The sequence below is a fragment of the Carcharodon carcharias genome, chromosome 5, assembly GCF_017639515.1.
Source record: "Carcharodon carcharias isolate sCarCar2 chromosome 5, sCarCar2.pri, whole genome shotgun sequence".
NCBI lineage: Eukaryota > Metazoa > Chordata > Chondrichthyes > Lamniformes > Lamnidae > Carcharodon > Carcharodon carcharias.
In genome coordinates this window covers 11,223,251-11,238,138 of record NC_054471.1, presented here as the reverse complement: position 1 = coordinate 11,238,138, position 14,888 = coordinate 11,223,251, and the positions used below count along the sequence as shown (strand labels likewise).

Genomic DNA, 14,888 nt, shown 5'->3' with positions numbered 1-14,888 from the left:
CATTTCAAGAGGGCAACCCATCACCATCTTCTCAAGGGCAACTAGGGATGGGTAATAAATGCTGGCCTATTCAGCGACGCCTGCATCCCATGAATGAATAAAAAAACCCTCCAGCACAGGTGTTCTGCTGCTGAAACCCTCATCCATGCCAATGTTAGCTCCAAACTTAACTATGTGAACGTGCTGCTCACTGGCCTCCCATCTTTCACCCTCAGTAAACTATCCAAAAAACTGCTGTCTCTGTCGTAACTCACACCGAGACTCGTTCAGGCATTGTCCTTATTTCACTGACCCAACTTGTAACATCTCATTTTCAAAACCCTCCATGGCCTAGTTCCCCCCTCTCCCATCACCGTAATCACCTACAGCCTGCCGAGATACTAGCGTCCTTTACTTCGGGATTCTTGAGGCATTCCTGATTTTAATTGTTCCAGCATTGGCGGCCACATTTGCAGCTGCCGAGGCCCTAAGCTCTGGAATTCTCTTCTTAATCCTTTTGGCTTCTTGACCCACACTTTCCTCCTTAAAACTTAACCATTTGACCAAGTTTTTGAACTAATCTGCACTAACATCTTCTTACACGGCTTGTTCTCAAATGTTGTCTGATAACACTTCTGCCAAGTAACTTGGGACATATTACCACATTAAAGCTTCTACAGAAACATAGAAAATAGAAGCGGGAGTAGGTCATTCGGTCCTTCAAGCCTGCTCCACCATTCAATATGATAATAGCTGATCTTCTATCTCAACACCGTCCTCCTGCTCTCTCCCCATACCCCTTGATACCTTTGGAGTCCAGGAGTCTATCTATTTATTCCCTTCTTGGAAATAGACTTGGCCTCCATGGCCTTCTGTGCTAGAGAATTGCACCCCCTGAGTGAAGAAGTTTCTCCTCATCTCAGTCCTAAATGGTCTACCCTCTATCCTGAGACCGTGACCCCTTGTTCTAGACCCAACCCTCAGGCTGAGGAAATATCATCCCTACATCCAGTCTGTCCATCCCTGTCAGAATTTTGTATTTCGATGAGATCTCCTCTCATTCTTCTGAACTCCAGTGAATATAGGCCTAGTTGGTCCAATCCATCCTCTTATGACAATCCTGCCATCCCAGGAATCAGTCTGGTGAACCTTCGCTGCACTCCCTCTATGGCAAGGAGCTAAGGAGACGAAAACTGCAGACAATACTCCAGGTGTGGCCTCACCAAGGCCCTGTGCAGCTACACTCAGTCAACCTGTCTAAATCACCTTGAAGCCCCTTAACATCTTCCTTACTACCCCCATTCCCACCAAGTTTCATGTCATCAGCAAACTTGGAAATATTACATTTGGTTCCCTCATCCAAATCATTGATATACATTGTGAATAGCTGGGGCCCAAGCACTGACCTGTACGGTACTCCACTAGTCACTACCTGCCACTCTGAAAAAGACCCATTTATTCCTAATCTGTTTCCTGTCTGCCAATTTTCAATCCATGCCAATATATTACCCCCAATCCCATGCGCTTTAATTTTATTATGTGGGACTTTATCAAAAGCTTGCTGAAAATCTAAATACATCACTTCCACTGGTTCTCCCTTATCTATTCTGCTAGTTACATCCTCAAAAAACCCCAGTAGATTTGTCAAACATGATTTCCCTTTCATGAATCCATGTTGACTTTGTCTAATCCCATTGATATTTTCTAAGTGTCCTTTATCACATCCTTTATAATAGACTCTAGCATTTACCCTCCGACTGATGTTAGGCTAACCGGTCTGTAATTCGCTGTTTTTTCTCTTCCTGCTTTTTTAAATAGTGGGGTTATATTTTCCACCCTCCAATCTGCTGGGACTGTTCCAGAATCTACAGGATTTTGGAAGATGACAACCAGTGCATCCACTATTCCCATGGCCACCTCCTTTAGTACCCTGGGATGTAGATTAGCAGGCCCTGGGGATTTATCAGCTTTCAGTCCCATTAATTTCTCCAACACTATTATTTTAGTAATATTAATTCCCTTCAATTACTCCTTCACACAAGACCCTTGGTTCTCTAGTATTTCTGGGAAGTTATTTGTGTCTTCCTCCATGAAGATAGAACTAGAGTAGCTGTTTAATCGTTCTGTCATTCCCTTGTTCTCTATTATAAATTCTCTCATTTCAGACTGTAAGGGACCTACATTTGTCTTCACTAATCTTTTTCTTTTTATATACTTATAGAAGTTTACTCTCATACTCTATTTTGCCCTCTTAATCAATCTCTTGCTCCTCCTGTGCTGAATTCTAAACTGCTCCCAATCCTCAGGCTTGCTACTTTTTCTAGCAACTTTATATAACTCCTCTTTGGATCTAATACTATCCTTAATTTCTTTTGTTAGCCATGATTGGGCCACTTTTCCTGTTGTGTCTTTGTGTCAGAAAGGAATGTATAACTGCTGCAATGCATACATTAATTGCTTAAATATTAGCCATTCTCTATCCACTGTCATGCCTTTTAATGAAGTTCCCCAATCTATCTTAGCCAACTAATGCCTCATTACTTCGCAGTTTCCTTTGAGAGTAAGAGAAAGTACGAGAGAAAGCAAGAAAGTGCAAAGGAGAGAGAGATAGGAGTTCAAGTGGACAAAACCAAATCTGGATAAATAAAAGAGAACGTGATGACCATTGTTGCTTTGGGAAAAGCCTATATTTTCATTTTGTGCAATATCCCCTTTAATTCCAAAGTACAACTGAGGAGTATTCTGAAAGGATGTAATTGGACTTCCTAGTAAGCATTTTAGTACTGAGAAATGCTCATGAGATCTGAGATTCCTTTAGAGATGAAAGTTAAAAGACAAAGGGTAAATAGGCAACTAATTGGAGATCGAATTATAATTAGTTTCAGAACCTGCAGTTTAGAACATAGAAGGGCAAGCAAGCGTAGCTCTACGAATAGATCAGTTTTCTGTTTGGCAGGAAGAAGAAAATACAACTCCACATCACATTTACTCCTTTTGTCAATTACTTTGAATCTGTACCCTCTAGTTCTTGATGCTGTCTTCAGTGGGAACAGTTTCTCACTATTCACCCTGCCCATACCCCTTTGGATCTTGTATACCTCTACCAAGTCTCCTCGCAGCTTTCTTTTCCTCCAAGGAACACAGTCCCCACCTCTCCAATCTATCCTCATAGCTACAGTTCTTTATCCCTGGCATAATTCTTGTGAACCTCCTCTGTATTACTCTCCAATGCCTTCCCATCCTCCCTCAAGTATGGCACCCAGAATTGGATGCAGTACTCCAGATGAGGCCTAACTAGTGTCTTATACAAGTTTAACATGACCTCCTTATTCTTGTACTCAATGCCCCTATTTTTTTCCCCTTGTTTATTTATTCATGGGATTCTCACTGGCTGGCCAGCATTTATTGCTCATGGCTTGTTCATAGACCATTTAAGAGCCAACCACATTACTGTGACTCCAGGCCTAAAGACCAGGTAAGGACTGCAGATTTCCTTCCCTAGATGGGTTTTTATGATAATTGGCAATGGTTTCACAGTCAGCATCAGACTTTCAATTTCAGATTTTTATTGAATTCTCCATCTGTCGTGGTGGGATTCGAACCCAGGTTCCCAGAGCATTACCCTGGGTCTCTGGAATACCAGTCCAGTGACAATACCACTATGCCACTCTTGCCCCTTATCAACAATGTCTAAATATGACTCCTTTTTGGATACTATATGCTTTAAGAACTGTTCCCTCAACATGTCCTGCCATCTTCAATGACCTATGTACATATATACCGAGGTCCCTCTGTTCCTGCACCTCCTTCAGATTCACAAAGAACAAAACATTTAGCAAATCAGACAAAATGAATTATATTACATTAGACAAAAAGGTTGGAAAGATTTCAATACCGATACATCCTTACAGATACAAAACCCCCAGTGAAGCTTTACCACTGTCTCAACACCAAGGTTTCTTGCTTGGCTTAGCTCAGTTTCAAACAGTTTTCTCCCAGCGGACTGCTGAGCATTCAACAGATGCTTTTCTTCAGCAGGTGTCTTTCCCTGAGACACCAAAAAACCATAGTCTAAACTCACTATTCCTTCAGCTGCAGAGCAAACACATGAGTTCCCTAGACTCAGTTCCCCAGCAGGATTGCAGGATTCCTTATTAGAGAGATTAGACCTTCTACCTGCACCGTCTGGTATACACACACTAACTGACTGCCTTTCTGTGTTTCCCTGTCCCCCCGTGTGTCTCTGGACACGTCACTAGGCAACAGCACAATTTTTTCTACCTTATTTTTTATCTTCACCAAACTACTAACCTCTTGGTAACCCATCTCTTCACTTCAAGAGTTATAAAAGCTAATTAAAAATGCATGTATACAAACAAGGCCCCATACTTCCCAGCACCCAGCTCACAAAAACCTCAATGAAACTAAAATCAGGCTTTACCTTTCTTAACACCCAAATACAACATACAAATTAAACTTCAAGCTATATATTGTTCCTAACAAAAGTGACTTGAGGACCAAATCCATTGAGTGGGAAGTGAAAGATCCCATGTACAGGAGGCTGAGTTGGAAAGACTGTGAGAGGTCACATGGTGCCACATTTTGTTGGAAGTTATGTGAGTGCGTATCTTTGTTGTATCGACTATATAAAGTGAAATTCAACTTTTAATTTGAAATATCCTTCACCTGTTAACTAATCTTTGATCATGTTGATAAAAGCAAAAAACTGCGGATGCTGGAAATCCAAAACAAAAACAAAAATACCTGGAAAAACTCAGCAGGTCTAGCAGCATCTGCGGAGAGGAACACAGTTAACGTTTCGAGTCCGAATGACCCTTCAACAGAACATGTTGAGTTGGTTTGTTACAGTAAAAGTTTTGCAAAGTGAAACCTTGTCCATTGGTTTGCTTTCTATTGGCATCCTGGGAATTCCTTCTTTTAAAAGTTAGCGGTCTCTATGGGGATTGTAAAAAGTAGGAAAGCCTCTTGAGAAAGTTAATGGGAAAAATTCTGTTATTGTCAATCCCTTGTGTTAGCCTTCCTTTTCTTTCCTGATGTAGCTGGTGCTTCCGGAATATTCCATCCATGGATTGTTCTGTATAATGTTCCTGTGCGCACAGGAATGGCTGACACTGGGTCTCAATATCCCATTGCTCTTCTACAACCTCTGGAGGTGAGTCTGACAATATCTTACTCTGATTTATTCACTGAAGTGATAGGGGATTAAGGAGATACCTACAAAAGGTGATACGCAACGGTTCAAGAAGCTCAACACCACCTTCTCAAGGGCAATTCAGGGTGTGCAAAAAACGTTGGCCTTGTCAGATACACTGACACTCCATGAAAAGATTCAAGAAAAGATGCTCAACCTGGGCTCCAAAAGGAGGAAACCATTTCCCATCTGGCAGCCAGACAGATGGAATCACGGAGAAGGATTGCAAGCGGGAGACCACTGCGGAGAAAGAGATCCCAGAGAGATGGAGAGAGATCCCAGGGAGAGAGAGAAAGGCCTCGGGGAGAGAGAGTGTTTTTTTACTCTTTTATGGGATGTGGGCATCACTGGCTAGGTCAGCATTTTTATTGCCCATCCTGCATTGTCTGCAAGAAGGTGGTAGTGAGCTATCTTCTTGAACCGCTGTAGTCCATGTGGTGTAGGAACACCCGCCGGACTGTGAGGGAGGGAATTCCAGGATTTTGACTCAGCGACAGTGAAGGAATGGCGATATATTTCAAAGCTAGGATGGTGAGTGACATGGAGGGGAACTTGCATGTGCTGGTGTTCCCATGCAAATGCTGACCTTGTCCTACTAGGTGGTTGATGTCACATGTTTGGAAGATGCTGTCTAAGGAGCCTTGGTGAGTTCTTGCAGTGCATCATATAGATGGTACACACTGCTGCTATTGTACATCTGTGGTGAAGGGTGTGGATATTGAAGGTGGTGGATGGGGTGCCAATCAAGCAGACTGCTTTGTCCTGGAACGTGTTGAGCTTCTTGAGTATTGTTGGACTTGCACTCATCCACAGTGTTCATCACACTCCTGACTTGTGTAAATGGTGGATGGACTTTGGGGAATCAGCAGGTGTGTTACTTATTGCAGGATTCCCAGCGTTTGACCTGCACTTGTAGCTACAGTATTTATATGGCTAGTTCAGTTCAGTTTCTGGTTAATGGTCACCCCCAGAATGTTGATAGTGGGGGATTCAGTGATGGTAATGCCATTGATTGTCAAGGGGCGTTGGTTAGATTCTCTCTTGTTAGAGTTGGTCATTGCCTGGCACTTGTGGGGCACGAATGTTACTTGTTACTTGTCAGCCGAAGCCTGAAATTTGTCCAGGTCTTGCTGCATATGGCCGCAGATTACTTCGGTATATGAGGAGTCATGAATGGTGTTGAACATTGTACAATCATCAGTGAACATCTCCACTCCTGACCTTATGATGGAAGGAAGGTCATTGATGAAGCAGCTGAAGATGGTTGGGCCGAGGACACTACCCTGAGGAACTCCTGCAGTGATGTCCTGGAGCTGAGATGACTGACCTCAAACAACCACAACCATCTTCCTTTGTGCTGGGCATGACTCCAACCAGCAGAGAGTTTTCCCCCGATTCCCATTGACTCTAGTTGTGCTAGGACTCCTGGATGCCACACTCTGTCAAATGCTGCCTTGATGCTAAGGATAGCCACTTTCACTTCACCTCTTGAGTTCAGCTCTTTTGTCTATGTTTTGTCTAAGTCTGTAATGAGGTCAGGAGCTGAGTGACCCTGGCAGAATCCAAACAGAGCGTCATTAAGCAAGTTATTGCTAAGCAAGTGCCACCTGATAGCACTGTTGATGACCCTTACCATCACTTTACTGATGATCGAGAGTAGACTGATGGAGTGGTAATTGGCACTTGGATTTGCCCTGCTTTTTGTTGACAGGACACACCTTGGCAGTTTTACACATTGTCAGGTAGATGTCAGTGTTGTAGCTGTACTGGAACAGCGTGGGTATGGGTGCAGGTAGTTCTGGAGCACAAGTCTTCAGCGCTATTGCTGGAATGTTGTCAGGGCCCATAGCTTTTGCAATAAAGTGATAATCTGAGGTGTAAAACACCTTTAAGAGACAGGGTAGTTGCAGGAAGGATGTTCCCGATGGTGGGGGAGTCTAGGACCAGGGGTCACAGTTTGAGGATATGGGGTAGACCATTTAGGACTGAGATGAGGAGAAATGTCTTCACCCAGAGAGTGGTGAGCCTGTGGAATTCGTTACCACAGAAAGTAGTTGAGGCCAAAACAATGTATGTTTTCGAGAAGGAGTTAGATATAGCTCTTGGGGTGAAAGGGATCAAAGGGTATGGGGAGAAAGCGGGAGCAGGCTATTGAGTTGGATGATCAGCCATGATCATAATGAATGGCGGAGCAGGCTTGAAGGGCCGAATGGCCTACTCCTGCTCCTAGTTTCTATGTTTCTATGTAAGACACTGTGAGAGGATTGACCACGTGACTGTAAGACCCAATAGCTGTGTAGCGTGGGCTACAAGTTAATGTTAGTCTAGAGTAGGGTCTGGTAGGAGAAGCACACATCATGTTAGTGCTCTGTTGTTTGTGTAAATAAATAGTATGTGCTTCATTTCATATTGGTCTCAGTGTCTGCTGTATTTGTAATTGACTGGCCCGCTGACAGATAAGCATGCAACTGGTTCATGAGCAAAGCGACCATATAGTAAAACACAACAAGTAGCCAGTGCCTTCAGCCATTTATTATTATCATGTGGAGTGAATTGAATTGGCTGAAGTCTGGCATCTGTGATGCTGGGGACCTCAGGTGGAGGGCTAAGATGGATCATCCACTTGGCACTTCTGGCTGAAGATTGTTGCAAATGCTTCAGCCTTATCTTTTACACTGATATGCTGACTACCCCATCATTGACGATGGGGATACTTGTGGAGTCTCCTCCTCCATTTAGTTGTTTAATTGTTCACCATCAAAATCAACTGGATGTGGCAGGACAGCAAAACTTACATCTCACCCATTGGTTGTGGATTGCTTAGCGCTGTCTATCACTTGCAGCTTTCTTTGTTTTGTGTATAAGTAGGGCCTGCGTTGTAGCTTCACCAGTTTGACACCTCCTTATTGAGCTATGCCTGGTGCTGCTCCTGGTATGCCCTGCTGCACTCTTTATGAAACCAGGGTTGATCCCCCAGCTTGATGGTGATGGTAGAGTGGGGGATATGCCGGGCCATGAGGTTACAGATTGTGTTCGAGTACAATTCTGCTGCTGCTGATGGCCCACAGTGCCTCATGGATGCCCAGTCTTGGGTTGCGAGATCTGTTCAAAATCTACTATATTTAGCATGGTTGTAGTGTTACAGAACACGAGGGAGGGTATCCTAAATGTGAAGCTGGTATTTTGTCAGGTGGATTGGTGAGGATGAGGGGAGAGAGAGACGTCTCAATGATAGAAAGAGACCTCGCAGACAGGGAGAAGTCAGGGAGCGAGCGGGGAGAGAGAGACCTTGGGGAAAGAGAGATTCCGGGAAGCGAAAGAAACACCAGGGTGGGAATGGGGCAGTGTGACCCTGGGGACAGAGAGATCCTGGAGGGGGGTGGCGGTGGGGGGTGCTGAGAGATCCCAGGGAGAGAGAGATTCCAGGGAGAGAGAGAGAGATCCCTGGGAGAGAAATTCCTAGGAGAGGGAGAAATCCCAGGATTTGTGTGTTGGGGGGAGGGGGGGGGGGATGCGTGGTAGTGAGATCCCAGGAAAGGGAGAGATCCCTGGGAGACGGAGAGATTCCTGGGAGAGGGAGAAATTCAAGGGTTGGAGGATGGGGGTTTGTAGTGAGATCCTGGGGAGAGATAGATCCCAGGGAGAGAGAGAGAGAGATCCCTGTGAGAGAGAGATATCCCAAAGGAGGTGTGGGGTGGCAGTAGTGAGATCCTGGGGAGAGAGAGATCCGGGGTGATAGACTGCGTGGAGAGTGATTGCAGGAAGAATGAACCTGAGGAGAGAGACCGCGGGGAGAGAAACCCAGGGGAGAGAGAGAGAGATATAGATCCCGGTGCGAGAGAGACTTTGGGGAAAGAGCGAACCCAGAGACAGAGAGATTTTTAAAAATGTATTCCTTCATGGGATTTAGGCATCACTGGGAAGACCAGCATTTGTTTCCTATCCCTAATTGCCCTTGAACTGAATGGCTCACTAGGCCACTTCAGAGGGCAGTTGCTGTGGGTCTAGATTCACACATAGGCCAGACCAGTAAGGATGGCAGATTCCCTTCCCTAGAGGCCATTAGTGAACCAGAGGAATTTTTACAACAATCTACAATGATTTCATGGTCACCATTACTGAGACTAGCCTTTAATTCCAGATTTTTAAATTAATTGTATTCAAATTTCACCAGCTGCTGCGTGGAATTTGAATCCATGCCCCTAGAGCATTATTCTGGGCCTTTAGCTTACTATTCCAGTGACATCAGTACGCGACCATCTTCCCCAATCCTGGGGAGAGAGAGATCCTGGGGAAAGAGATCCTGGAGGAGATCATGGGGAAAGATATCACAGAGAGAGAGATCATGGGGTGGGGGGGTGGGTTGTGGGGAGAGTTTGTGGAGGAGAGATCACAGGGAAAGAGATTGTGTGAAGAGATCACAGGGAGATAGATCACCGTGGAAGCAATTGTTGAGGAGAGATTTGTGGAGAGAGCAATTCCAACTTTCCGCCTTGCATATCATAGACCTCATCCCACTCACTTAATCACCTCTCACCTTTCTGCAGACTCTACACCCATTTTAAATAAATGCTGAGCTAAAGAAGGGACGAGGAGGAAGGTGATGGTGAAAAGATTGGTTAAAGAGTTGAGCATTAAGGAGCAGAGGGATGTGGAGATGGGAGGGATATGCAGAAGAAATTGCAAAGAGGTAAATCTCAGCAGGTGGCTGTGTCCTTTGTGTGTTGCAGATATTTTCACAGCCCCACGGACAGTAATGAGTTAATGTACGATCCAGCGACAGTGATGAATGATGAGACACTGAACTACTGCCAGAAGGAAGCTTGGTGCAAGATGTCCTTCTACCTGATGTCCTTTTTCTACTATCTCTATTGGTAAGGAGGCATCCCACTGAGCCAAACAGTGATTGAAAGGAGCTAAATCCTGGGGCTCAGAGGGGGAGGGGACAAGATACCAGGGGTTAGCGGAAAGTACAGCATGTACAAAGACTTCATGGAAAACAGTTAGGGGCACGTAGAGTTTAGATTCACAGAGTGAATGTTAGCATCTCTTTGACACTCAAACATTTGGGAGTATAGGCAGGATTTCAGTTTCACTGCAAACAAGGATCCCCAAACCCATATCCAAACTACAACAGAGTCTCTGAACTCATGGTCAAACTACAGTCATCAGACTCTGAACTCATGGTTAACCTACAGTAAACAGAGTCTCTGAACTCATGGTCAAACTACAGTCATCAGACTCTGAACTCATGGTTAACCTACAGTAAACAGAGTCTCTGAACTCATGGTCAAACTACAGTCATCAGACTCTGAACTCATGGTTAACCTACAGTAAACAGAGTCTCTGAACTCATGGTCAGACTACAGTAAACAGACTCTGAACTCATGGTCAGACTACAGTAAACAGAGTCTCTGAACTCATGGTCAGACTACAGTAAACAGAGTCTCTGAACTCATGGTCAGACTACAGTAAACAGAGTCTCTGAACTCATGGTCAGACTACAGTAAACAGAGTCTCTGAACTCATGGTCAGACTACAGTAAACAGAGTCTCTGAACTCATGGTCAAACTACAGCAAACAGACTCTGAACTCATGGTCAGACTACAGTAAACAGAGTCTCTGAACTCATGGTCAGACTACAGTAAACAGAGTCTCTGAACTCATGGTCAAACTACAGTCATCAGACTCTGAACTCATGGTCAGACTACAGTAAACAGAGTCTCTGAACTCATGGTCAGACTACAGTAAACAGAGTCTCTGAACTCATGTTCAAACTACAGTCATCAGACTCTGAACTCATGGTCAAACTACAGTAAACAGAGTCTCTGAACTCATGGTCAAACTACAGCAAACAGACTCTGAGCTCATGGTCAAAGAACAGTAAATAGACTCTGAACTCATGGTCAAACTATAGTGAACAGAGTCTGAACTCATGGTCAAACTACTGTAAATAGACTCTGAACTCATGGTCAAACTACTGTAAACAGAGTCTCTGAATGCAAGGTCAAACTATAGTGAACAGAGTCTGAACTCATGGTCAAACTACAGCAAACAGAACCTCTGAACTCATGGTCAAACTACAGTAAACAGACTCTGACCTCATGGTCAAACTACTGTAAACAGAGTCTGAATACATGGTCATACTACAGCAAACAGACTCTGAACTCATGGTCAAACTACACTAAACAGACTCTGAACTCGTGGTCAAACTATAGTGAACAGAGTCTGAACTCATGGTCAAACTATAGTGAACAGAGTCTGAACTCATGGTCAAACTATAGTGAACAGAGTCTGAACTCATGGTCAAACTATAGTGAACAGAGTCTGAACTCATGGTCAAACTATAGTGAACAGAGTCTGAACTCATGGTCAAACTATAGTGAACAGAGTCTGAACTCATGGTCAAACTACAGCAAACAGACTCTGAACTCATGGTCAAACTACAGTAAACAGACTCTGAACTCATGGTCAAACTATAGTGAACAGAGTCTGAACTCATGGTCAAACTACAGTAAACAGACTCTGAACTCATGGTCAAACTACAGTAAACAGACTCTGAACTCATGGTCAAATTATAGTGAACAGAGTCTGAACTCATAGTCAAACTACAGCAAACAGACTCTGAACTCATGGTCAAACTACAGCAAACAGACTCTGAACTCATGGTCAAACTACAGTAAACAGACTCTGAGCTCATGGTCACAGAACAGTAAATAGTCTCTGAACTCATGGTCAAACTATAGTGAACAGAGTCTGAACTCATGGTCAAACTACAGCAAACAGAACCTCTGAACTCATGGGCAAACTACAGCAAACAGAGTCTGAACTCATGGTCAAACTACAGCAAACAGTCTATGAACTCAGGGTCAAACTATAGTAAACAGAGTGTCTGAATTCAAGGTCAAACTAGAATGAACAGAGTCTGAACTCATGGTCAAAGAACAGCAAACGGAACCTCTGAACTCATGGTCAAACTACAGCAAACAGAGTCTGAACTCATGGCCAAACTACAGGAAAAAGAGTCTGAACTCATGGTCAAACTACAGTAAACAGACTCTGAACTCAAGGTCAAACTACTGCAAAAAGAGTCTGAACTTATTGTCAAGGCACAGTAAACAGAACCTCTGAACTCATGGCCAAACTACAGCAAACCGAGTCTGAACTCATGGTCAAACTACAGCAAACAGTCTATGAACTCATGGTCAAACTATAGTGAACAGAGTCTGAACTCATGGTCAAACTACAGTAAACAGAGTGTCTGAATTCAAGGTCAAACTAGAATGAACAGAGTCTGAACCCATGGTCAAAGAACAGCAAACGGAACCTCTGAACTCATGGTCAAACTACAGCAAACAGAGTCTGAACTCATGGCCAAACTACAGGAAAAAGAGTCTGAACTCATGGTCAAACTACAGTAAACAGACTCTGAACTCAAGGTCAAACTACTGCAAAAAGAGTCTGAACTTATTGTTAAGGCACAGTAAACAGAGTCTGAACTCATGGCCAAACTACAGCAAACAGAGATAAAAACAAAAAAACTGCGGATGCTGGAGCCATTGTTTCCAGGACTGTCACTGACCTCATCTCCTCTGGGGATCTCCCTCCCACAGCTTCCAACCTGATAGTTGCCCAACCTCGGACGGCCCGCTTCTATCTCCTACCCAAAATCCACAAACAGAACTGCCCCGGTAGACCGATCGTCTCAGCTTGCTCCTGCCCCACAGAACTCATTTCTCGTTATCTTGACTCCCTTCTCTCTCCCCTTGTCCAGTCCCTTCCCACCTACATCCGTGATTCCTCTGACACCTAACGTCACATCAACAATTTCCAGTTCCCTGGCCCCTACCGCTTCCTCTTCACCATGGACGTCCAATCCCTCTACACCTCCATCCCCCACCAGGATGGTCTGAGGGCCCTTAGCTTCTTCCTCGAACAGAGGCCTGAACAATCCCCATCCACTACTACTCTCCTCCGTCTGGCTGAACTTGTTCTCACGCTGAACAATTTCTCCTTCAACTCCTCTCACTTCCTCCAAATAAAAGGTGTGGCTATGGGTACCCGCATGGGCCCCAGCTATGCCTGTCTCTTTATGGGGTATGTGGAACATTCCTTGTTGCAGTCCTACTCCGGCCCCCTTCCACAACTCTTTCTCCGGTACATCGATGATTATTTCGGTGCTGCTTCATGCTCTCGTCAGGACTTGGAAAAATTTATTAATTTTGCTTCCAATCTCCACCCCTCCATCATTTTCATGTGGTCCATCTCTGACACTTCCCTTCCCTTCCTTGACCTCTCTGTCTCAATCTCTGGTGATAGACTGTCCACCAATATCCATTACAAACCCACCGACACCCACAGCTATCTCGACTACAGCTCCTCACACCCCACTTCCTGTAAGGACTCCATCCCATTCTCTCAGTTCCTTCGCCTCCGTCGCATCTGTTCCGATGATGCTACATTCAAAAACAGTTCCTCTGACATGTCCTCCTTCTTCCTTAACCGAGGTTTTCCACCCACGGTCGTTGACAGGGCCCTCAACCGTGTCCGGCCCATCTCCCGCGCATCCGCCCTCACTCCTTCTCCTCCCTCCCAGAAACATGATAGGGTCCCCCTTGTCCTCACTTATCACCCCACCAGCCTCCGCATTCAAAGGATCATCCTCCGCCATTTCCGCCAACTCCAGCATGATGCCACTACCAAACACATCTTCCCTTCACCCCCCTTATCAGCATTCCGTAGGGATCGCTCCCTCCGGGACACCCTGGTCCACTCCTCCATCACCCCCTACTCCTCAACCCCCTCCTATGGCACAACCCCTTGCCCACGCAAAAGATGCAACACCTGCCCCTTCACTTCCTCTCTCCTCACCGTCCAAGGACCCAAACACTCCTTTCAAGTGAAGCAGCATTTCACTTGCATTTCCCCCAACTTAGTCTACTGCATTCGTTGCTCCCAATGTGGTCTCCTCTACATTGGAGAGACCAAACGTAAACTGGGCGACCGCTTTGCAGAACACCTGCGGTCTGTCCGCAAGAATGACCCAAACCTCCCTGTCGCTTGCCATTTTAACACTCCACCCTGCTCTCTTGCCCACATGTCTGTCCTTGGCTTGCTGCATTGTTCCAGTGAAGCCCAACGCAAACTGGAGGAACAACACCTCATCTTCCGACTAGGGACTTTACAGCCTTCCGGACTGAATATTGAATTCAACAACTTTAGGTCGTGAGTCCCCTCCCCCATCCCCACCCCCTTTCTGTTTCCCCCTTTTTTTTTCCCAATAAATTATAAAGATTTTCCTTTTCCCACCTATTTCCATTATATAAAATAAAAAAAAAAACCCACTAGAGCTATACCTTGAGTGCCCTACCATCCATTCTTAATTAGCGCATTCGTTTAGATAATATCACCAACTTTAACTTTAACACCTATGTGTTCTATTGTACTATTGTTGTTGACATCTTTTGATGATCTGCTTCTATCACTGCTTGTTTGTCGCTACAACCACACCAACCCCCTCCACCTCTCTGTCTCTCTATCTCTCCGCCCCCCACACACACACCTTAAACCAGCTTATATTTCAGCTCTTTCCTGGACTCGAACTCAAGTTCTGTCGAAGGGTCATGAGGACTCGAAACGTCAACTCTTTTCTTCTCCGCCGATGCTGCCAGACCTGCTGAGTTTTTCCAGGTAATTC

At 44.8% G+C, this 14,888-nt stretch overlaps 1 protein-coding gene across 1 annotated transcript in view; it reads left to right on the top strand.

Annotated features, from left to right (window-relative positions):
• cnih3 (cornichon family AMPA receptor auxiliary protein 3) overlaps window positions 1-14,140 on the top strand; it is a gene marked incomplete at its 3' end in the record, with an annotated part of 89,932 nt that extends 75,792 nt beyond the window's left edge. The window contains exons 4-6 of the mRNA XM_041188584.1: window positions 5,040-5,152; window positions 9,922-10,065; window positions 14,128-14,140. Of these exons, the coding sequence (XP_041044518.1) occupies window positions 5,040-5,152; window positions 9,922-10,065; window positions 14,128-14,140 (270 nt within the window). The remainder of the gene's footprint in view (window positions 1-5,039; window positions 5,153-9,921; window positions 10,066-14,127) is intronic.
• Window positions 14,141-14,888: the final 748 nt, after the last annotated feature.